The sequence below is a fragment of the Pavona decussata genome, unplaced genomic scaffold (assembly GCF_977016875.1).
Source record: "Pavona decussata unplaced genomic scaffold, jaPavDecu1.1 SCAFFOLD_2, whole genome shotgun sequence".
NCBI lineage: Eukaryota > Metazoa > Cnidaria > Anthozoa > Scleractinia > Agariciidae > Pavona > Pavona decussata.
The window spans coordinates 763,297-787,500 of NW_028145426.1; the positions used below are offsets into that span (position 1 = coordinate 763,297).

Genomic DNA, 24,204 nt, shown 5'->3' on the forward strand with positions numbered 1-24,204 from the left:
GCCTTTAGATAGAACATGGTTTTATCTTCTGCCGCAGACGATCGCAGAAGTAGTTTCCATATGATCGCAGACGATCGCAGACTTTATTGCGATCTGCGATCTGCGATCACATGGAAACCAGCCTTTAGTGCCCCGGCGTGTGGCCGAAACCACCTTAGTCCAAGTGAAAGGACACCCTAATGTCGGGTAATAAAAGACACGTATGGAGCGCTACAGGGATTCAGAGATGGCCATCCTCACCTCCCAGTGCTCGGCGATTATTCACTGAAAAAGTGAGGTGCACAATCAGATATTTAAATGTTCAACTTATCTTTGTTTAACACTTGTGGTAAGCAAACACGAAGAGGGAGCGCAAGTCAAGTTCAAAGCATGCACGCCGCTCTTGGTACTAAACAACAATTTGTTTGGTTTAAATATCTGCGTCAATGGAGTCCATTTATTTTCTCGATTTTGTGGCGAAGTTGGCAGTCCATTTTTGGTAATAAAAGAACAGAATTAGAAAATAAAGTCCAAAGGAGAAAGACAATAGCTTTATCAATCTGCATTTCAATCAATCGCTTCAAAAATTACCCTCGTGTGCAACGATGATTCAAACTTGACAAAGGTTAGAACTCAACCTGACCATTATCAAAACACATAGGCAAACACAAAAATCAATGCCAATATTTAAAAGCTCTTTACCTGGTTTATTTTTTACATTTTACCAAGCAGGTATCAACTGGCAGGAAGATTATATTGCATGATTCATTTACTTTCTTACAGAAATTAATCTTAGATTATAATATAACTTATGATCATGATTCCACGTTATAGACATTCACGATTCGAGTGTATATTACCGATAATACTGCACTTTAATAGCACTAACGACTTCGTAAACAGCATTTACTTTCTGTTTAAATCAGTCTAACTTATAATCGAGTAAACCATGCATGCAAGTGCCATTAGTGGTCAAATTCGAAATGTCACGCAAAGCAGTTTTATTATATGAGAGTTCATCTTAATGTTTTACTCTGTTCACCGGACTCAAGGAAAGCTATCTAATTATTGGAGGCTCCCCCGATGACCTTATCGTTAAAACGATGAAAAGAGCCTGTGGATTTGGATAATTACCGCAGTCTTCCATTGTCGCCAGAGTTGCAATTCTGTTAACGTCACATCCAAGGTACAAATGGCTCCAGGGTCTGTTCCTGAACACCGTTTGGCCCCAGTTAGTCAGGCTCAAACAGTGCCTCATTTGACTGGGTTGGCTGAAATAAATATAGTAACAAACGATAAATGAGTAATCGAGAAAATGACCTGGGAAATGTTCGTAACATACCGTAAAAGTAATCACTCGGATGAATGCATTCTCGAAAACATTAAATGTAATTTGTTTAGCCACGGAGCACCAAAGAGCTCTCTAGTAACCCATTCAATGGTGAACCGCGTGCGTTCCAGGATGAATTGGACTTGCATACGTTGGTTTTTGTGAAGGGAGGAAAACCGGAGTACCTGGAGAAAAACCCTCGGAGCAGGGGCGAAAACGAATATGCAACAAGCTCAACCTACAAATAATCCGGGAATCGAACCTCGGCTACTTAAGTTGGGGGGGGAGGGGGGGGGGGTTTAATGCTCTCACCACTGCGCCATCTCAGCAGACCCGACTATGACATGAGACCTGAGTCCTAATATTTGGACTTCAGTGGGTGGGGAAGGAGGGTACTCAGTGGGGGTAGGACCTTTTGGGAGCCTAAAATTAGCGATTCAGGACATTTGGGGGAAAGGGATTCGTCACAGCGGCACATGATGTTGTCGTTGTCATCGCTTAAGGTGGGGCTCTACCTGAATTTGAGTGAAATTTGAAGAGTTTTAAGAATGGATAGAAGAAAGAAAATGATTAACTACAAATTCTAATTTTAAAACTTCACTAAATCTTCAACATTCCTTATTTCTTTTAATTTTACCAATCCTTCAAGAAAAATTATTTCCTTCCAAATATACCTAAAAATCACCCAAAAATTCATAAAACACCCCAAATCATTAATTTGTGCTATGAATGGAGGGTTTTTGTATTGCTTGAAATGCAAACAAGATATTTTCATTTGACCGATTTTAAGCGGCGTGAAAATGGCTTTTAGGTGAACCCCCACCTTAATCCTCGGATGGCAGGATAGGGATTGGGGTTGGGGCTAAGTGGGACTTTGTCAACCAATGAAATCTCAACTTTTCATTAGTATCATTTTAAATATTGTAACGGTTTATTTCCTTTTTTTAACTGAGCTTTTTGCAGCCCCTGAAGGTTAGTTTTGTCTAACCGAAACATTGGGCATTAAAATTGCACTTTTAGCTGTCCGATCAACCTTGCATTTGGTTTTACGTTTCATTCAATATTGCTGATCCTAATGTTTTACAAGTGGTCCTTGCCCTGTTTTCTTGCATTATTTAAGAGTTACGTGAGTGGGAGGTTTGTAGAATTGGACGACAGTGCCACGAACCTCCCGTTCTGAATAGTACTGCTTTCAGCAGCTGTTTATAATTCTTAACACATACTTTGGTGCAGTAACTGATTGGACTTTAACTTCTTGGCTCATAGTACATCCTTGTATTCAGACCTACACCAAAGAGCAGTCTGTGACCGACAAACAGAGTGGAGAACAAAGTGTTTTGAACAAAAATTTCAAGTCGAATATAAGTCGCGAACTTACTCATAATGGTTGAAAATGATATACAAAAACTGAGCTACTCTAGAAAAAAACCCTGGTACCGGAGACAGTGCTGAGGTAGGCTATGTACACTGGTCCAAGCATAAAGCGAATGATACGCGGTTCAACATCGTTCAACTTTTGTTGATCAACAAATATTGAACATTGTTGCGACTTGCTGACTTGTTGCGGCAACTTGTTGAAAGGAATAAAGCCAAGCTCTATTTTCGTTCAACAACGTTCAACTCCTTTCAACATGTTGAACGGCATATTTCAACGTTCAACATCACATGATGCACTGTTGAACAGCAGCTGCAACATTTGTTGCTCAACAAATGTTGAACCGTGTATCAATAAATGAAACTCAAGGTTTTTGTTAAGGACCTACCGTAAGAATGATTTCCTGGTTTTCTCCTTTAGCTGTTATATATAAGTAACCTTGTGGCAATGAAGGGTCCGAATAAACCAGATAAAACAAATTATGTCCAAACCTTTTGGCTTCTATCACGGCTGAAATACAATATTGTCAAAAAATTTACAAAAGACGCACATAATGATTACATATTTGATACATTATTTCAATTCAAGTGGCTGGCGTAACGGAGGATAATACCCAAGGCACAAAGATTTGTACCAGGTGATGTGCTTTGTCCAATAAGAACACACAGAAAGGTTAAAGGCATCGCCGTAGACAGCTTTTCGTTTCCCATTACCCGCCCTCTCTCTCGTAAAGGTCCGCACTGATAAGAAAAAATATGTATGTAAATAAAACCGTACGAAAAGAAATAGCAAGCAAAGAAACACTGACAAACTAAATCAATCGATCAATCAATCAATCAATCAATCAATCAATCAATCAATCAATCAATCAATCAATCAATCAATCAATCAATCAATCAGTATTTTAATCAATCACTCATACAATCCAAGCGAGATTTCACTATTTCTTACCCGTAACTACCTTTTGGTAAGTAGGCGCTAGACTGCAAGCAGTCCCTTTCTGGATAGTCGAGAGGTCGTGCGAAATAGCCGAGCGCGAAAAAAAACTAGAGCGAACGAGCGGAAGGGGGCTTGGTCTCTTCTCGTTTATTTCTCCTCGCTCCAGTCTCGCTGCGCTATGAGCACACCATCTTGACTAACCAAAAAGGGACTGCTTGCAGTCTAAGTAGGCGCTGTCATTATAAATTTGTTCGAAGACGTCGTTATTAAGGTTCAGTCACTTTAACCCCATCTAGACCGGGTCTTGCGCTTGCGTGCGATAGAGCTATGACAATGACACATATAGGACGTACAAAGATTTTTCCTTTGAGGTCCAGAGCGAGAGATGACGTCATATGACGTGGGAGTTACGTCAACATTTCGACACCTAAAAAATATCAATTTTAACGCGAAAGAGGCGCTAAAGAAATAGAATTTTTTGAGACATCAGGAACAAGTTTATTTTAACACTAAGTGTAAAGATCCGAAATGCAAACAATGTTCGTGGAATTGTTCCTAAACGTAGGAGTTAAGCGAAGGAACCTTACCACCTCGAGCGTTCTTCAGTGTCCATGATAGCGGGGATCTCTACCCTGATAAACAATGCCGCTTTTTTCCCTTCTGGAGTGTATCGAGAATTTCGGCATTAGCTACCTACTAGTACTGGGTCGGGGGGTTTCGTTCTCTGGGTGAGTTTGCTACCACCCGAAATCATTCACTGGGTGTCTGCTACCGCCCAAGGGTTTCTGTCCCCATTCATTATCTCTGGGTGTGTCCGCCAACCGCCCAAGTTCCTGCATTGGGGTTTGTGTCCGCTAACCGACCCAATTATTTTGCAGGGTGTGTTCGCTAACCACCCATTTACACCTTCGACGACCGGAAATACTTCTGCTGTTCGCAGGCTAAGATAACCTCAGCTTTAGCATAGAGGGCTGGTTGTCGTGATTTTCCAACGAAATGTTTTTAATTTGGGTCTGAATGACAAAGAACTAATCCTTCTTGCCAAGAACGTAAAGCCGGTACGGGAGCTATTTTTTAGCAATACCGACAAACTACACATTGCAAAGTCTGTTTGCCAAAGTACAATGTAGAGCTAGCACCACATAGGCTGAGCTCTCCATTTAGCAGCACGGTGCCATTCACATCTTCCACTAAACATTCCTTAGTGATAATGGTGTAGTCTGACTTAAGACTCGTATGGCTTTGTTTAACCGGATCAGGCAAAATTTGAATTTCAAAACACCGTTGAAAAAGATGTTCTTAGATTTTCCCCTTATTATTTTAGTTCACTTTAGACGAGTGCTACGCGGCCAACGCGCATTCTATACATAAGCAATAGATCTCCCGACATAATCCAAGTAGTTTTTCGGTGTTCTCAGGGGCACCCAACAGATCTTTTCGGTAAATTATCTGTTCGGAAGGCTCTTAATCCCCTACAATTTTCTGAAGGGAATTTTCACCACGAACTTTCGTTATATGGGAAATTCAAGGCCTAGTGTTTTCGGATTGATAACAGTGTCGTTTCGGGTGCCGAAAAAAGGTCAGCTAAGATTTTCGGAAAGGAAATAAGACGTAAGGTTTTCGGGAAATGGACAAAGATGCCCTGTAGTTTCGAAAAGACTCAGGTTGCCCCAGAATGACCGAACAGATTAAAACATCATAGCGCGGCCTAAAATGAACTAACAGAGCCGTAAAAGCACTCCAGATAGCCTAAAATAGCGTTTCAAAGGATCTGAGGGAAACTGTCGTTGGGTGCCTCTGCGTTCTCATCTACCAATCATGATGTGCTTTGAAGATATGCTCTACAACTGCTCACAGGACTCCGAAAACTTTTCGGAGCCAAAAAGCTCCCGGATAAAATGCAATAGCGGAGTATCAAACAAACAAAAGAAACAATGGACTCCAGCGCTGAAACAATGGAGCTTCGTGATATACAGGTCCAATGAAATGAGATATCGAATTTTATGTAGGAGCACGCGTGTGATATTAAAAGAGATAAAACAAGATGGCAGCACGCTTGTAGCCCCGTGTTTTTTTTTCCTAAGTTGGTTTAGCACCGGAATGAATTCAGACACAACGGAAGGATGAATCTTGCTAAATCCCAATCCAGTTCCATCTTGCCATCCCTAGTCAGAAAGGAATTCAGTGTCTTAAGCCAGTTAAAGCATAAGTATTGATACCAACATTTCTTTTAGCTTTTTGAACAAATGTCAAAAATAGGTGATGTGGCCCGGCGGCCTTTTCAATCCCGGGGGATAGGAGACGTTTCTCATCCTTTCTTGCGGTTTTTTGCCCACATACTCGATACGTACTCGAAGTATACTTCTATACTTCGCTTAAAAACAAAAACACATGTTCTGGGGGGGAGGGGGGGTGGGGTTTGTGTAAGTTATAAAATTGGAGGGTAGGATTATTCCTCCCCCCCACCCCCGGCCTTGGTCTGAAATTCAAAGTCTTCGGATGATTTTCAGGAATTTCTGTCCTAATCGTCGTAAGACTGTGTGTGGTTTTTTGTGCAGTGTGTGCTCAAGTTCCTAGCCGGGTGACATAAACATCTGACTACATTTTTACCGTTGGACTGTAAGCTGTAGTCCTATGAGCAGACCGGAATGTATTAATTGCACAAATCAATAGCCCACTTTTCTTGTGGCTTTGCCAGTCACTAATGAGCCAATGCGTTATAAAGAGACGCAATCTGGAATAATAATACAGTATTACTCTCATGCTGATCTGTAAAAATTGAGCAATTTAAGGTGAGTGTACTGTAAAGAACATCCAAACAACTGGGTTTCACTCAGACCACCTTAAAAAATTTATTCAAATTCTGGTACTAGCCTTGTACGACAGGCTAAGGTGAAATGGCCTACGATGAAGTCTAAATTTTTTTTTCTTTTATACAAGTCATTTATTGAAAAGGAAAAACAAACCAAAATAGCTAACCTCGTTCCCAGGGTCTCTCCTTTTCACGTCCCTCTCTCGCTCCCTGGGACGTGAAGAGGAGAGACCCTGGGAACGAAGTTGCAAAATAACCAACCTGAATACAAGTTGTAGACAAGAAACACAGCAAAAAATAAATAACTGTTGAAGAGGACAGAGGTGTCACCGTCATCTGTAGGCTGATTAGGTAAATTAGAAAGCCTGGCTCACATCATAAAAAGAAAACTATTGTGAAAACAAATAAATGTGCTACTACAGAAGACATCCATTCACCCAACATGGAAGGTTGTTATGGTGTAAGCAACCCCTCCCCCACCTTCCCTACCCACCCTACTGGAAATTCATACTTGGTTTTTGAGACTGCACCCCCCTCCCCACCCCTCTTGGCATTTCCAATGACTTTGTATGGGACAGGTTTAAAGCTTATTCCAAAATGGCTCCCGTTTTAATGTTCTTTTGTTTACATTCAAATCAGCCCTTTTTGCCTTTTTCAAGGTATACTCATTGATTTTTGAGTGTACAAACGGGGTAAGAAGGGCCAATTTTTAAAAATACAAACAAAAGAACATTTTAAAAACTGGTGGCCAGTTTGGAATAAGGTCTATGAATATTGTCTGGAACTACATAATTTTATTAAAAACTGAATCATGGTATAATGCAATTCGAGGGATTTCATTGGCTTAGCGGCCATGGTATATGAGCCATTACACCATGGTCGAGAAATGACGACCATTAAGGACGGTGCCTACTATTGTTACTGCGCATACGTTCTGCACATCTCGAGATACTCGGGTTTCCTATGGGTGGTGCCTACTAATACAGGAATATTTTTGCACGGTTTAAAACTATGCGGAGAAAGCAGAACTTAGCAAGTACTTTTAATATCTCAAAAGAAAATTGGGGGTAACCATGCATTTTTCAGAGATAATTCAGCTTCAATTTAGGAAAAAATCCCATACATTGCTTTATATTTTGGCGCTTTTAAGAGATATTATTGCTTAATTATCTCTGAAAAATGCCTGGTTACCCCCAATTTCCTTTTTGGATTTCAATAGCCCTTTCTAAGATCTGCTTTTCCCGCATAGTCGTAAACCGCACAAAAATATTTCGGTATAAGTAGGCACCGTCCTTAAATTGCCTCGTGGTTGTTCTTGCACAGCGAAATCAGTAAGATCTAGCAATATTTCTTGACTGTTTTTAATAAAACAATTATTCCACTTGCGCTTGTTGGATATGAGATGATTATAGCCAACTTGGTGCTACGCGCCTCGTTGGCTATCTATCATCTCATATCTAACGCACGCTTGTGGAATAATTGCTAAATAGTCCATAGCATCATCAACACAGCATGGCACTTCTTTGCATTGTTTAATACAAAATGTCACTGTAGTTACGTACAAGTGTTAAGTTTTTCTCTGTAAAATATCACATTTACCTTGCAAGGGCTGTTCTGAAAAGTTCACTTACATTATTTTTTACCAGGTCCTTAACAAAAGTAATTTTGGTTAACCTGAAGGAAGATTATAATGTTTTGTGACAGAACATTTTAAAAACCAGCTGTGGAGATCAGGCATCTATTTGAAATAAAATAGCCACCTAATCTGTCCCGATTTCTATTTAAACAGCAATGAAAAGCTGCTCAGATAAATGCCTGCTGAAAACAATAATAAACCATATTTTCACACAGTTTAATTTCATTGCCAATAAATGAAAAAGTTGGTTGCACTGAACAAGTTTGACTTGTGCTGAGATTAAGAATTACACAAAACAACAAATCTCTGTTTCACTTTGTAGACTAAAAGGTACCACAATTGATTTTTAGCAGCCAAAAAGTCACAACAGGGAGCCCCAACAGGGATCTTACATGAACATTGTCAATCCTACATCAAGGAGTGCCTAAGATTAAGCAATCATCACAAACTGTACTTCCTTGAGAAGGCCTCAACCTCAACCAAGGGGGCTTGAAAGGGTCTCTCGCTGTTGTAACATACATGAGACTATGGAAGATTACAGATTACACTCTTCTTATCACCAAAACAACCTGAGCATCCTTAACAACTCTGTGATTGAGTAATACTTCAAGACCAATAATATTGGAAATACAAGATTCCTCTAGTTAGGGCATAAAGATAAAAAAATAGAATCCAGCTTTCAGCTATCTGGGATCCGAGCACCCCATGCCAGTTAGAAATTAGTGAAAGTGGACCCAAGTTTCAAAAGAATGCAGTAAAAGGTTGTCACCTTACAACATCTCTAGCTGAAAGGCTGAATTGACTCAAACGTTAAATAACATGCATGCAAAGATGTTATGTCATGAATATCACACAAAACAAACTATTACAGAGCAATGGCAGGTTTCTTAAAAGTCACGTGTCACTCACTTTCTCCAGTAGAGAAAATATTATTTTTATATATAAAATCCTGTCACAGACAGAAAGAATGGCTTAAGGAGATTGGAGATTGGGAGATGATGAATCAGTGGGAAAATTAATACAAGACTGTATTATAGGGTTACAAAGAAATTACATGTCCATTTGAATTATAATTTTGCTGTCGTTCATTCTTTCTAAATTTACATGTATCTTGAATTTTGCCATGTGGATGCTTTCAAACAGTTTCAAAAGTTTTCCCTTTTCACCTGTACAGTGTACATAAGATTTGTGGTGATACATGTACATGTACATGTAGATATTTTGCTTTTGTACTTGTAGATACATACACTGTATTTGCTGTTACATGTATGGTTTGCTTTCATCATTTCCAAGGTTTTATCACAACTGAGAAAGCAGACAAATAAAACTAATAAAAGCCAGTTGCACTGTAGGTGTGTTTAAATATCTGTACAAAAAGCTGTAAAAAATACACTTAAGTACGTGTAGCAGATTACCTACCACACTTTAGATATACTGGATGGGTAATCTACTAAGAAGAGTGTGAAATCATGATCGCCGCTTTTTAGGAGATCTTGATTGCGAACGTGACCTTGAGCTGCGCTTCTTCTTCTTCTTGTGTGACTTAGATTTTGATGAAGAATGTCTGTCTGACCGACTCTTTGACTTTGAGTGTGACCTAGATCTGAAATTGCGATGTGATCTTTTTAGAGACCTAGAATGTGACCTTTTTCGCCGTGAATGTGATGATGACTTATGATTCTGCTCAGAGCTTGATCTAGACCTTCGATGACTTGAACGAGATGGAGATGTAGAATGTGCACGTTTCTTTCTACTTCTTTCATGTGAAGTTGACCTGTCACGTGATCGAGACCGACGTCCCTTGGACTGTGATAGGGACGGCGAGGAAGAATGTCTTTTCCTTTTTCTAGATGAAGAACTAGATCTTGACCTTGAACGTGACAGAGACCGATCTCTGTTAGAACGAGGCGTTTCCTCGACTAGTCTTATTTTCCTTCCAAGGAACTCTTGCTTGTCAAGAGTTTCCAAAGCATTCATCATGTCTTCCTTGTTAGCAAACTCAACAAGTCCTTCACCAGGTCTTCTCCTGTGTGTATCTGCAAAAGTCACTTCACCCGCCACACTCATAAACTCCTTCAGTTCAGACCATTTTGCCCGGGCAGGAATGTTTTCCACTCGAATTCTATGATTTGTTCTCACGGGGGGTGGCTTAGGTTGACGAACTCTCGCAGTATAGCCGCCAGCTATGGTGTATCCACCGACGCCATTCCTAACATCTTTTGCTCGCTCCACAAGAATACTTTGCCCCATAAAGTCTTTGCCGTTGAGTTCTTGCACTGCTTTGTCGGCGTCTCGGTAATCTTTAAACACAGCATAAGCGTAGCCTTCCTTGAAATCAATATCGCGGATTTTACCAATCGATTTCAGCAGAGTTTCTAAATTCTTCTCTGTAGCATCGGAAGACAGTCTCCCGCAATAGATTCTTCCACTCATGATTGATGAAAAAGTGCCTCTACGAAGAATATTTTAGGAAAATTTCACAGCACCACGCTCAAAATCCGCCATCACTGGAGAAACGACTACAATGCGCATGACGTACATGAAAGACCGCTGGATTAAGAGAGGTTACCAAGCGCACGTGTTTGTCGAACAGTCGTTCGCCATGTTTGCAGCACGAAAGGTTACATCAGCATGTTTTAGCAGAATTTTATCCCGCGATTATCACGGTCTGTGCAGGCCATTGAAGCGTTGTTGCCTTGTAGCGAGAACTCCGTCGTTCTGCAATGGTTTAGAGAGTTCTCACGCGGGAATCGAGCGTTATACCGTAGGATTTGTGGTGGGTCGCCACACAATCTATACGTCAGCTGATACAGATTCTTCTGATAACCGTCCATGGAAAGAAAGGTGACGATAGTTATGCGTACCTCCGTCATTTTATAATTTACGTTCTTCTTTTCTTAGGTTATCAGGGTTTAGTCTCCCTCGCAGCCGTTTTTTGGGCTGTCACGCAACGCTCCCCAACCCCAAAAACGGCTGCGAGGGAGACTAATCGACGTTATACGGTGCCAACATACCCCCCCCCCCCCTCCCCTCATCATGTACACCAAACATTTTGTCATGCAAACAACAATCGACATTCCAATCCTTGCAGTATGCAGGATGTTTGTCCCATGAACCTAGTTTAATGGCCTTAGTTCCAACGAGTCTCCTGTAGCTCAGTGGTAGAGCATCCGAACTAGTAATCAGAAGGTCTTAGGTTTGACTCTTGATAGGAGCACTTGGAATTTCTTTTTCCGAGTTTGCCTGTGTCATAACTGAATAATACATCATTCTCAACAATTTTTACATTGGGCAAGTTCTAAAGCCTGTGTGTGACACAAATGCAAGGGCAAGTGATGGTCACATGCATGCAAGCATAAAAAATTATTATCCAAGACACTGGATGCATCATGGTTCACATGTTTGTGATTGTGTCTAATGATGTTCACAAGTGAGACATTTATAAGTGCAAACTCAAGCCAGGTGTAGGAAAAAGGAAAATTTTCCTCTTTCTTGCACTTATGTTTACATTTGCATTTTTAATGTTTACACACACTTGTTACTTGTGCCTGCATTTGTACTTACCCTTGTGTTTGTATTGGATTGTACGTGTGCACTACATGTAGGCTTTTTTAAAAATTTTACTGATGTGGTATAATTTCCAGGTGTGGGACTTACAAATGATTACCAGGCAGCTTAGTTGGGAAAACACCAAACTGCAGTCATAGTTTGAAATCCCAGCCAAACTAAAATCCAGGGCCCAGTTGTTCAAAGCCTGATTAAGTTAATCTTAAAGATTTGTTAACAACCGTTTTGTTTCTCAGTTAAATACTGTTGCAAGAGCTCTCTCGTAAGCGACCACCACTCAAATTTGTCAAGGGACTGCGACCACTTTTTAGGCCAGAAATTACATGATCATATAATTTCTTTTGTTTTCTGTTTCTGGTAAGCAACCACCCAACATAATCACGTATGATCGTTAGTAAATCATTACTCAGAAGTGACAAAAGTTCAATTTTTAATGACGCTACCCCGGACTGCTGACAGATAATAACAGTTTACAGACAGAGAAGATAGGTATAAAATTATTAGATCTGTAGGTAAACGGGAATTGCTACAGTGATATGTTCCAAAATGTTATACAAAGTTTCATCAGAAGAATGAATAGATGTGAAAAAATCAAATAAATTGGTTTCTATTTGCCTGATTTTAGCTGCTAAGGTAATATTTTTAACATGTATATTTTTAATACTAATCAATCCAGTATTAGGTGTATTTTGTTGATCTTTCCCATAAGCGACCACCTCCCATAAGCAACCACTTTGTCGTGCCCCAAGGGTAGTTCTCTTACGAGAGAGTCGACTGTTCTCATTTTTTTTATCATGATCGCCATTTGCTGTAAATGAGATTCTAAATCCTATTGTCATTGACCTTCCAATTGGGAACAAAAGGCATCTTTCTTAAGAACAGAATTGTTTTAATTTTTTTCTTACAGATTCATTGATCTCAAAGATGGTGATTTAGTTTTGTATCCAAGGAGGTACTTCAAAGGTCAAAATGCTAATGGACAAAGTGCAGGGTTAGTGATTTCGTGTGTATGTAATCTGGTTGTATTACTAAATTCATCTGGGTTTAATCTGTAACCTTGCTGTTTCTTGGATTTCTTTATTTGGTACACTTCTTTTGACAGGTTAAAATTACATGCCAAGTTAAAAGTGTTCAGTAAGTTTGTCAATGTGACATGGTTATCTTACTATCAATTAATAAGAGAAGTATTGAGAAAATGAATAACACCAACAGTTCAATGTAACCTTACATGTACTTCATTTGCCATTTTGGACTTTATAATCTTTAATCAAACACTAGAAACTGTCTGTTTGCTCAGCAGTGGCCAGTCCTCAGAGGGAGCCAGTGGTAATGGCAATGATGATGGTGATGGTAGTGATAAGAAAGATGAAGGACCTGATGTGGTGATAGAGGACAAAACAGGGGCCAAGATAGATCCCTCTCAAGGGGCCTTGGCCCAGGTTATTGTTCCAGATGTGTTTCCTGAGGTGCCAGTCTTGCCAGTTCATAGAAATCCAGTTTTTCCAAGATTTGTCAAGATGATGGAGGTATTTGGCCGATTTACATTGTATTATTTTTTGTGATACAGTGTATTATGTTAATTGGTAGCCTGCAATGCAGGCGTATTTTTGGAGCGGGAGCGCTAAATAATCCTTCGTTGCTGTCATCTTGGGCGAGGAAGCGCGAGAGGGCTGGAGCGAGTCAAAAGTGACCCTAAGGGAGAGGATGACAGGTTGAGAAATAAAGGAGGGGAGAGGGGGAGAGGAGGGAAAAATACGCCTGCCCGCACTCATTGTTTGTTTGCAGAACCCGTACACTGGCTAGACGGGGGCTCTGATTGGTGCGGTAGGTCACATATTGATTGATACCAGACAATCCACGGCAGATCGGTCCGCATGTCATTTCATTCCAGCTCCACTAGCACTGTGCTCAATGAAACCGTGTCTTTCAGAAATTGGAATATCACTTGAATTGAGCTCCGAACAAAAAGAAATAATTTTTTCACTGTTGTCGAGACAAGATGTATTGGCAGATTTTCCTACCGCCTTTGGAAAAAGCCTTACCTTTCCGTTGTTGGTTCGACTGAAGGGCATTTAAATTGATTTTATCGAGTAAAAGTGCTGATGCGATCCTTGTCTGTCCGCTGAAAAGTGCTGTGAAAGCAGCTTCAATGGGACTAACAAAATACGGATACCGACTAAACGGATATTGAGGATGCAAAAAACCGTTTATCATTGCTTCAGCGGAGGAGTACTGTCCGTTTTTTTGATCGCTGAAAAAGATTGATACACCAGTTGACTAGCATTTGTGTGATAACTGGGGACGACTCGCATACTGTTCAGCTGGACCGGGTAAAGGTTTGTATTCGCATAGCCCCGAATAAAACTTTAAACTGATATGTGCTTGATATTCTGTATTTGACCTTTGCGGCACACAGCATGACACTTGTAAATCTTCTGAAAGCAAACGCAGAAAATTAACTTTACTAAATTTACTAATTTGACCGTCACACAGTAGCTTTATTCTTTCATGATTCTTTTTATTTTGAGACAGAGACAACTTTCACTTTATTATGCTTGATTTCAAAGTAGAAACTTAGATCACGCGAAGTACGTGACATGACTGCACAAGCTGTGATGAATGAAGCCGGAAATGCACTGATCAGGTGCAACTATTTAAAGAAGGGCGTTTGGCGATTACACAGGGTTTGCGTGCAGGCGTTTTTTTTCGCTCGCATCTCCTGCCCCCCCTCCCCCTCAGCCTCCCTCAAACACGCGAACTAAATTTATTATTCAGCGCTTGCCCATGAAAAACGCCTGCACTGCAGGCTAGTTAATAAGCCCTACTAACCTTTTCTTAACTATTCCTATTGGTAAGGCTAATTTAAGAATAAGTAAGAATAATTTATCAGCAACCATTTATGCATAAGGTCTACATGTATAATTTGATACATGTATATTAACAATTAATTCTTTATACTTTTTTACAAGGCTAAAAAGTTATATTTTTTACTTTTTAGCCTTGTAAATAGTATAATATTATTGTAAAGCTCAAGCGAATATTATGGACAATAATTAATTCATTATTAATTAGCCCTAACCACAAGCTCTTAAGATACATTGTTAATAACAATTTCAAAGTGTAAACCTAGCTCAGGATTCCGTTAAGTCTTATAGTATAATTTTATTATGAAGGATATGGACAGGGTTGTCAATGAGGGCAGCCTGGGACCAAGGTATTTCCTCAGCAGTTATGAATGGGAACAAGCACCACCAATTGAAAGGAAAAAAATTACCAACTACTTCTTAGTCTTTCCCATCCATTTCAAAAATTAGCGACAGCCTTGTATGGATATTTGATTTCTTGAGTTCTTCAGCTGGAAATGTAATTATCTGAAAACAGCAAACTAATTAATCTGTTTGCTTGAACATCATGATGAAATGTTATTTACAATGTATGCAATACACCTGAGTGAAGTGTGTACATATACAGCTGTATGTACTTGGGATTGAAACAGAAGGATTACTTTCTGTACCAATAATTTTAATTTATTGTTAATTTTTGTTCACAACAGATAACAGACAAGGATCTTATGGAGTTGATCAGAGTCAAATCTCGCTTAGCACAGCCATACGCGGGGGCTTTTTTGAAGAAGGAGGACAGGTGTGTTATTTCATGTAAACTGTGAATGTTCAAATGTCTTATGAATCTAATTCTGAATGTTGAGTTTTGCTTGAATTAAAGGTGAACCAGTTCCAAGAAATTTGCCTGGTAGCCAAATTTTGCACTATAGAAAGGCAAAAGAACTTAACTGTGCTGAACTGTCAACATTTTAGAGCAACCCTTTTTTCAAAGTCTCCTTTCAGAGATGTAAATTTAGCCAGTATTTGAAAAAGCAGCTACTTTTAGGTCTTGTTGTTGTTGGATTCTGGTTCATGGTTAAAGAATACTCAGGAAACACCAAAGCCATGATTATCATAGGGGATCAGTGGGCATCCTGGCCCAAATCCTTTTTTTTTTTCGCAAATGGACCATCAAGAGACGAAAGTCCCATCTCTTGATACGAGAATCTTGTATCAAGGGACACAACTCTCGTCTTGCGAGAAACAAGATGAAACTGTTAACTTACTTTTGAGTGGTACTGTAAAGTTGTAGTCAAAAGCCTTGCTACATCACCTTCATGTACAGGTATAACCAGCAGTTCAAATTGTACAGGTTTTGGCATAAAACCCCTTAAACGGACAGTCTGATCATCAGATTGTCAATGGTGTACTTGTGTACGTACATGTATGTTGGTATTTCTCCAATGTTGCAGTGCTGCCACTCACCATTCAAATAATTATTGCATTGTAGCAATGAAGCAGAGACTATAACAAGTCTGGATGATATCCACCAAGTGGGGGCATTTGTTCAGATCACTGAGCTTTACGACATGGGTGATAAAATTAGGATGGTTGTCCTGGGCCACAGAAGGTTTGTTAAACCTTATTTATTCATGTATGTCAGATATTCTGTACAATCATATACATTATAAATATGCTAACTTCTTTTTGGAGTGTGTGTGTGTGTGGGGAAGGGGGGGGGGGGGGGGAAGGGTGGCTCCTTACCAGCCAATCTCCTCAGTAGACCTGCACCCAGATAACCTGCAGCTGCATTGTTTCTTAGGGCTGTGGATGTTGCTCTGTTGTTCGTTCTTTTCTTCTCTCAACCAACCATGTAAGATGGTACTGGTCGCCCCATTTTCCAAAATAACCCCAGGCTTTGTGTACATGTATAGTACAATACATGGCTGTGTAAAGCCATAAAGTTATTATTGTCTATTGAACACTTTTATTATTTTGATTTCAGGATTAAAATCACAGACATCATTGAATACTCTTCCCACACTGAGGAGAAGACCAACCCTGCTGTAACAGATCTGCCACTGGAACCACCTGTCCATGAGAAGAAACCAATCCTAATGGTGAAAGTGGAGAATGTTTTGCATGAACCTTTCAAACTAACAGAAGAAGTCAAGGTAAGGTCACATGATGATGCCATGTTCATGAGATGATATGTTGTATTGACTCAGATAGTTTAATGTCTTCATTGAATGAATTCCTCCTTGATTTTCAGACTAGTTCCTGTTACTAGAGAATGCATGCATTCATGAGAGCCTATCAATTCATGTACAATGTACATGTACATGTAGTGGTGTGATTTATACAATCATGAATATAGAAGTGCCTTCATTGTGATTATATAAGTGCCACTCTTGAACAATATCGTATTTGTTGAGTAAAATGTGTACATAAAGCAGCTGTGAAGTATATTGTACATGTAGATAATCTTTACTCACAAAGCATTTCTCATTGGTTTTCATCTGACTGTGCTAGGATTTCTCCTGCAGATGAATATTACTATGAAATATTCAAATCTCATAACAGTTTGCATGTAAGGTTTGATTCCTTGGGAAAAAAATACATGCATGAGCCATGTTCCATTTTGCCTTACTGTAGTATTACATAATCAAACATATGAAACAGGTTATGAGATTAAAGGAAATGATCACCAAAGGTAAAATGCCTGATAGTTAATCAAATTCTCCCAACTCCTCCATAATGTACCCTGGAGGTCAGTGATGGGAGTAATGCATGTTGAGTTACTTGTAATCAGTTAACCTGACTTACCTGTAGGTGTACATCTGTAATGCTCTGACTATCTTTATTAAATCAACAGGCTCTAGCAGCTGAAGTGATCAAAACTATCAGGGATATCATTTCTCTAAACCCTCTGTATAAAGAGTTCCTGGCTCAGCTAATAGAGGGCGGCAAAAGAGTCGCAGACAATCCTGTTCATTTGGCTGATTTTGGTAAGAAACAGATCTAGACAAAGTATCATAATTACAACTCACAACATGACCAGCTCCCAGTTGGCTTGATAGCATACATGTAGTTGGTAGAGCACTGCACCGGCATTGCAGAGGTCATGGGTTTGAACCCTGTTCAAGCCTGAATTTTTTTTCAGGCTTTCTTTTTGCAACTGCTCAAGTTGCATTATAAATAACTTTGAGCATTCTTCTGTTTATCCTTTTCATCCGCAGTTTAAATATATGTTTCATATATTCATAATTATTCAGATGTAGGCAAAGTTACATTTTGTACAGGAGGACATTCCATTATTATCCCCCTCCCTCTCCCAATGGAAGGTCAGATTCTTACAAGACCATTTTTTGCTGTTGTTACATAATTTTGGAGATTATATGTATCCAAGGGGATCCAAGGGGCCAAAATTTTGTTTGCTTCTTTTTTTTTTTTTTTTTTGTTTTGTTTTTTTTTGTTTGCAAAATCACATTACTTACATTACTTACAGTACGGGCTAAATATATCACTAGACAATACAGTATTCTACCTACAATACATGTTTACTGGTTACTTACGCTACTGAACAAAACAGGACTCTACTTACAATTTAATACAGATAGCCTTAAACATAACAGTAACTAGATTACTTACAAACTGCGGGTTACACGCTACTAAAAAAAAAACAAAAAAAAAACAGGAAAGCAGTAAGAAAAGGATGAAATTTTGTCACTGGAAGAAGAAAAAAAAAAAAAAAAAAAAAATTGTGCGTTTTCGTTAATTTAAATTAATTTTAAATTTCCCATTTTTCAACTTTCCATTGTAAGATTAGCACTGACTTCAATTCTAGAATATTTGGAGGTTTTTCTAACATTTTACATGAGTAGTAATATTTCTGAGTTTGTACAGTAAGGATCTGGAATTTCCGCATTAATTTTGAGTTAGTACTCGGGGGTGGATCATAGTCTTTAAATAGGTACTGTTGTTTAGATGGAGTAAAATTTACTTTGTGCTTATTATTAAACCATGTTAAGGCTTCTTGAAAGAGTTTTTGGCCTGCAGGGCACTCCAGAAATGCATGTTCCAAGGAATCAGCTGAATTACAGAAAAAACACTCCTCATTATCTGCTATTTTAAATCGTTTGAGCTCTTTTTTGGTCACTAAAATACGGTGTAACATTTTAAAGGAGAATTGTCTCAGTTTGTTGTTAGTAGAGAGGCGAGGTATATTTTGGAATAATTTTTGCCATTTACATTCTATATCGGGGTATTGTCTGGCCCATGGAAGGCCACCACTTTTGTCTAGATGGCTAAGCGTTGTGTTCCAATCTCCTACCATAATGACCCTAGAAACACAGGTTTTAGTTACCAAAAGGTGGGTAATTTTTTGCAGAAATGGAATTTGCAGGCGACAATCCGTTGGTGCATAAATATTGACTAATGATAATTCCTCTGTTGTTAATTTCAAATTAGCAAAGATATACCGCCCTTCTTCATCATTTTCTATGGTTTCTAAGGGAAAGCCGTTTGGTTTCACTAATATACATACACCTCTAGAGTGCTCTGAGCCGTGAGAAAATAATATCTGTCCACCCCATTCAGCACGCCAAATAGTTTCGTCTTCTGTCTTTGAGAATGTTTCTTGAAGGCAAAAAATTGAAGCTTTTTGTTTTTTCAGATAACAGAATATAGCTCTTCTTTTTTCTGCTTTACGAAGGCCACGCACATTCAGTGACAAAATCTTCAAGTTAGACATTGTTTATACAAAACAGTAAGAAACAAAATTCGAGCATAAATTAAGCTAAAGAAAATTAGGCCCCCCAAAAAAGGAAACAAAACACGGACTACAAAATAATTGACACTAAACTAAGGCTAATAACAAAAGGACACTAACGCTTAAATTACTCTTCTGGGATTTATCCGCGTTCGTCCGAAAGTGAAAAAAAAAACAAGCTATGCAAAATCCTAAACCTCCATCCGTCATCGAAGCAAATGAAGCAAACTTTGTAATAATATCAGTTTTGTAACGTGATCGACGATCGAGAGGAAGAGAAAGATAAAGGCTGCGGGCATAATAAATAAACTAAGCTTAAGCTACATATGAAGTATAAACTATCAACGTAATCTGCTAAGGTCCGCCTCACACTTAATTCGAGTAGCAGAGCTACCTTCAGGATCTGTTTTCACATATATTGTGCCATCTAAAGTCCAGATTCTCCAGTTTTGACTTCCTTTTTTTTCTCTGACCTTTTTGAACAATTGTGATCTTAAGGCAGTCAAATTCTCGTTGATATAGATTTTGTGAGCTCCTTCAATAAAACCTTCGAAGTTTGCCCTGCGTAGCTTTTTCCTGTTCTTGTATAGTCTATTTCTACTGTAATAATTGGTAAACCGGACAATAATCGGCCTAGGCCGAGTATTACCTTTCTTCATCCGGTGTGCTATATCGATGTCCTCGTGCTCTAGATTGACATTCAAGCGTTTAGCGAGGTTGAGCACGATTTCCTCTGTATCTTCTCTTTCTTGTTCGGGAATCCCGTATATTTCTAAGTTGAATTTTCTTGAATACTGTTCCAAGTTGTCGTGCATTTTTGTCGCTTCTTCCAATTTCTTCTCTAAAATATTTCCCTGCTCGACGCTTGACTGGAGCTTGTTTTCCAACTGGTCAACTTTCTTCTCTAGTTCGTTGTTTTTCTCGTTAACTGCCTTCATTGTATCTTTAAGCTTCTGGTTTTCTTTCTTCATGTCTTCCACGTCTGCTTGGGTGAATTGTATGCTCTTTTGAAGCTCTTCACAATGTGTCTTTAACGCTTTATGCTCATTAATGAGAAGATTTGTATTTGCTTCGATGCGTACCACAACCTCCCATATCGCTGCTACCGCTGGAACCTGAGGGTCGCTTCTTGATACGCCTACATTGCTCGCATCATCTACAACGTCCGCCATTTGTCGGGTGTTGCCAGCACGTTTTGCTTCTGGCGTTCCCTGCGAATTTTCGCTACTTAAACTGCTCATTTCTTCTCTTTTACGTCTACCGGTTTTCTTCTTCGTTCCCTGGTCTTTCCCTTCCATTTTTTTTATGGTTTTTACATGTCTGCTTCGAGACCCAGACGGAGCTTAGAAGTTTGCGTCCGTCGCCATTGCCGCTCGTCCCAGTCTCTCTGTTTGCTTCTTTGAAAAAATATTATATTCCAACAGCCCGTATGACAGAAACCACCCTCCTTTGGGGGGTTCTGGAAATTTTCGGAATGTCCCAATGTACAAGGCAGGTTGACTCAATCCTCTCAAAATATGCTGCCAGCCATCAATTTTACCAATTCTACAGTAATTTCTTTGAAAATTTGTATTTGGACCTCCCAGCAGGCAATGATTTAATGGACCCAATCCTTGGTGCAGTACTTCTTCAAAACAATTTGTGAGGACTGTGACTGGGAGGTTGAAATTTTGATGGTTTGTCAAAGAGAGCTTTGGCTTGGATGACTGAGGCAATTTCAGAATGATTTAAAGGGGAAGTATCATGGGGTTTTTGACCTCTTTTGTTAAAAATTGGGAAATAAGACCTTCACTTTGCTACAAAATAATTCTAGAACAACGAGAGGAGAGAAATCAACTCAAATCTTGACAAGAACAACTCGTACTCTGTTCTAACGCATTTTGGAAACAAAAATGCGAAAACTTAAAAAACATTAGCTTAACATTTTTCAAGTTTCAATCCATTCCGACTTACTCTGCCTCTGGCCGGGAGCACTAATCAACAGTTTTATTGCACCGGGGTGATAATTTATAACAAAACTAGACAATTATTTTTTGTTTCTGTTGTCAGACAAACATTTTGGGGTTTTGAAATGACATCAAAATTTTCGTGATACTTCCCCTTTAAGAGTAAACTGGAATGCTGAGATTCTAGAAGACATGCATTGTACTACAGTTATCATGATGAGTAGAATGTTCTTTGACTGTAGAAATAAGGCTTTTCTGGAGAGTCAATAACATCAGGTAACTAGCTACAGTACATGTATATGACCATATTATAACCATAACTAATTACCATATACTACTAACAGTGAAGATGACCAGCAAATCAAAGTTTGAAAACAACTTACTGTACATGTATAAGAAAACAACCATGGAAGACTTTCATATTATTTCCAAAGATTTAGGCAAAGACAACTCAGGATTATAAGATAGCTAAGAATGGTTTGCCAGTACCAAAAAAAAGACAAAACTATCACTCCAGTCTCCCTTAGTTTATCTAAGTATGTGGTTTGACCTATTGCTGGTCACACTCTCTTACATTATTAATAATATTTATTTAGTTCAATGCTGTGTATTTTAGGTGCAGCACTGTCCAGTGCTGAGACTAAACAGCTACAGGAGGTATTTGAAGAGACCAGGATTCCAGTTAGGTTACGACTGACTCTTGAGCTGCTGAAGAAAGAGCTGGCTGTCTGTCAACTACAGCAACAGTTGGGGAAGGAGGTGGGCATGCATGAGCTTTCAGGCAAAAATGTGTACTAATGGGTATTTGTTAAACAGGTGAAAACTATTGAATGAATGGCTAACGGATGACTTATGGCTTTCAAAATGTTTTGACATTTTGGCAATAGCGTTCTAAAGGTTTACTTGTTGTACCTAACAGGCCACAAAAGCTTTTGAATGGTTGCATAATTTTTGCTAATGCATTGCTTAAGCCATTAAACAGCCAAACAGAAAGTCTGACCTGTGTCTAATAGTGTCCATACTTGATAGTTACAATATTTAATGATAATGTTTAAATATTTTTATATAAAAATAAAATAATACTGACAGTGTGTTTATTTCCTACAAGTTAAGGATGTGGGCAACAAGACTCATTGGTAATAATTATTTATTTCTCAACTCAAGCGCTGGACTTGACTTGTGCTCTGAGTAAAGTAAATATTGACACCTTTGCAGGTGACTCATAAAAGTTATTCCTAATTACAGGTTGAAGAAAAGGTGAACAAACAGCAGAAGAAATTCCTGCTTCAGGAACAGCTGAAGATTATAAAAAGGGAGCTTGGATTGGAGAAAGAAGACAAAGATGCTGTTGGAGAGAAGTTCCGTGACAGAATCAAGGATCTGAAAGTACCAGAGCATGCCCAAGAAGTGATTGAAGAAGAACTCAATAAATTAGCCTACCTTGATACACATTCATCCGAATTCAAGTGAGTTCAGTTCAGGGCTAGAGTTAGTAATACCCTAAAAAAAAACAACAGAAAAAAAAGCACTTTTATTTACCCTCGGCAGTGTTTATAGCACAAGTGCTAGTGGGGCCAAGCATTAATCTTCAGAAAGAAATAATTTAAATTAAAAAGTAACATAGCCAAAAAATCCCAACTGGCAGGAGGCAGATCAGCTGGCTATTTACAAGGGTGGCCGAGGAGTTGAACTTGGGGCTACTGAGAAACAACTCCAGCTAGCGGTCAGAGCGGGACTTGAACCCGGGACCACCGGATTTCAAGTCCGGCGCCCTAAACACTAGACCATGCTGACAGCCTGTGTTCACACTTGTCCCCATTAACTGCTCAGACGAACTTTGCCCTGGGTTCACTTCACACGATGGTTAATAAGCTTGGGCAGTACTCTGTAATGCAGTTGTATGTGGCTTTACAGCTGTGTAACTCAGCCATTGTTTTTGCGTGAAAAATAAAAGCAGCAAAAGGTGGGCAGTTTGTTACTTAACTGACAAGAATTGTATACGTTAGTCAATTTTAGCAGTGCTCATTCCCCCTCCTCCCCTGCCCCCCTAGCTGGTGGGACATTAATTTTTTTCTCATTTTTTGTTATGGGAACGGCAATAGGCATTACGCATTAGGTTTTTGACGACCTTGTGATTTTTGCTTGACAGCACTGTCCACAGGATATCTGTTGTGTGCAGATGACAAAATTTAATATAATTTGAGTGGACCATGACCATGATAATACTATTTGGGCAGTGAACAAAAAAAAATTAAAAAAAAAAAAAAAAAAAAAAATAATAATAATAATAATAATAAATATAATTAATAATTAATATAATAATAATTTATTAAAATATTCCACACAAATTGCTATTTACAAGTTAAAAGTATATAAAAAAAAAGAGCTATTAAAAAACCTATTCACATTTCTTTTCGATTAATAATAATAATAATAATAATAATAATAATAATCAATAGCTGTTACTTGATTACTATTTCAAAAATGCAATCATGTCTTGCATTTGTGACCCTGTTTGGGAAAACCGGGCTTAACGAAAATAGCGTTTCAATGCATTTTCAATGAATTTTAAATGCGTTGATAATGCATTACAACGCGTTGATAATGGTTCTCAACGCATTTGTAATGTTATTCCGTCCATTGTAAAAACGTTGACAATGTTAAACAAATGTTTAAGAATGGATGAAAAATGTTTCTCAACGCGTTGCCAACTTTTTCTAACGTTTGATCCAAATGCTGCACAAAACGTTGAAAACAAAAGACAACGTTTCGCCCCGTTGTAACAAAGCTTAAACACATTGTCAACACAATCAATAGCGCTTTCAGTTCACAGGCAACAATTCAATTGAACATCAAAATTCTGCATCTGAAGGAACTTGATTTTGTGTCATTAATAAAGAGCAATTTGCTGCAACTTACATTAAAACTTTTGCGAAACAACAGCCGATACCCGCCAGAAATAGACACGCCGAAAAGGAAAATATTGTTTACGGCGTGATTTGTTTGACGGAATGCCCGCAATCTTGC

General features: G+C 38.9%; 2 protein-coding genes, 1 long non-coding RNA gene and 1 pseudogene across 4 annotated transcripts in view; 3 read left to right on the forward strand and 1 right to left on the reverse strand.

Moving 5' to 3' along the window:
• The window catches only part of LOC146489867 (uncharacterized), a 127,618-nt gene that overhangs the window by 77,904 nt on the left and 25,510 nt on the right, over positions 1 to 24,204 (forward strand). The window lies entirely within an intron of this gene.
• On the reverse strand, positions 7,954 to 10,608 carry LOC146489873 (serine/arginine-rich splicing factor 5-like). Its single transcript, XM_085117034.1, has one exon. The coding sequence runs from the start codon at positions 10,502 to 10,504 to the stop codon at positions 9,539 to 9,541; it is 966 nt and encodes a 321-aa protein (XP_084973160.1). The 5' UTR covers positions 10,505 to 10,608; the 3' UTR covers positions 7,954 to 9,538.
• LOC146489874 (lon protease homolog, mitochondrial-like) overlaps positions 10,644 to 24,204 on the forward strand; it is a 32,520-nt gene continuing 18,959 nt past the window's right edge. The window contains exons 1-9 of one of the 2 annotated variants that reach the window (XM_085113793.1): positions 10,644 to 10,915; positions 12,546 to 12,629; positions 12,936 to 13,164; positions 15,192 to 15,280; positions 15,971 to 16,090; positions 16,466 to 16,634; positions 17,336 to 17,468; positions 21,794 to 21,936; positions 22,423 to 22,643. In XM_085113793.1, the coding sequence (XP_084969919.1) occupies positions 10,674 to 10,915; positions 12,546 to 12,629; positions 12,936 to 13,164; positions 15,192 to 15,280; positions 15,971 to 16,090; positions 16,466 to 16,634; positions 17,336 to 17,468; positions 21,794 to 21,936; positions 22,423 to 22,643 (1,430 nt within the window). In that variant the 5' untranslated portion in view covers positions 10,644 to 10,673. The remainder of the gene's footprint in view (positions 10,916 to 12,545; positions 12,630 to 12,935; positions 13,165 to 15,191; positions 15,281 to 15,970; positions 16,091 to 16,465; positions 16,635 to 17,335; positions 17,469 to 21,793; positions 21,937 to 22,422; positions 22,644 to 24,204) is intronic. The other variant, XM_085113843.1, reaches the window with a different exon arrangement.
• LOC146489875 (uncharacterized) overlaps positions 23,672 to 24,204 on the forward strand; it is a 6,559-nt pseudogene continuing 6,026 nt past the window's right edge.

Bases quoted from the DNA above. Each gene is read 5' to 3' on its own strand.
- LOC146489873 (XM_085117034.1), bottom strand. From the start codon at position 10,504: ATGAGTGGAAGAATCTATTGCGGGAGACTGTCTTCCGATGCTACAGAG.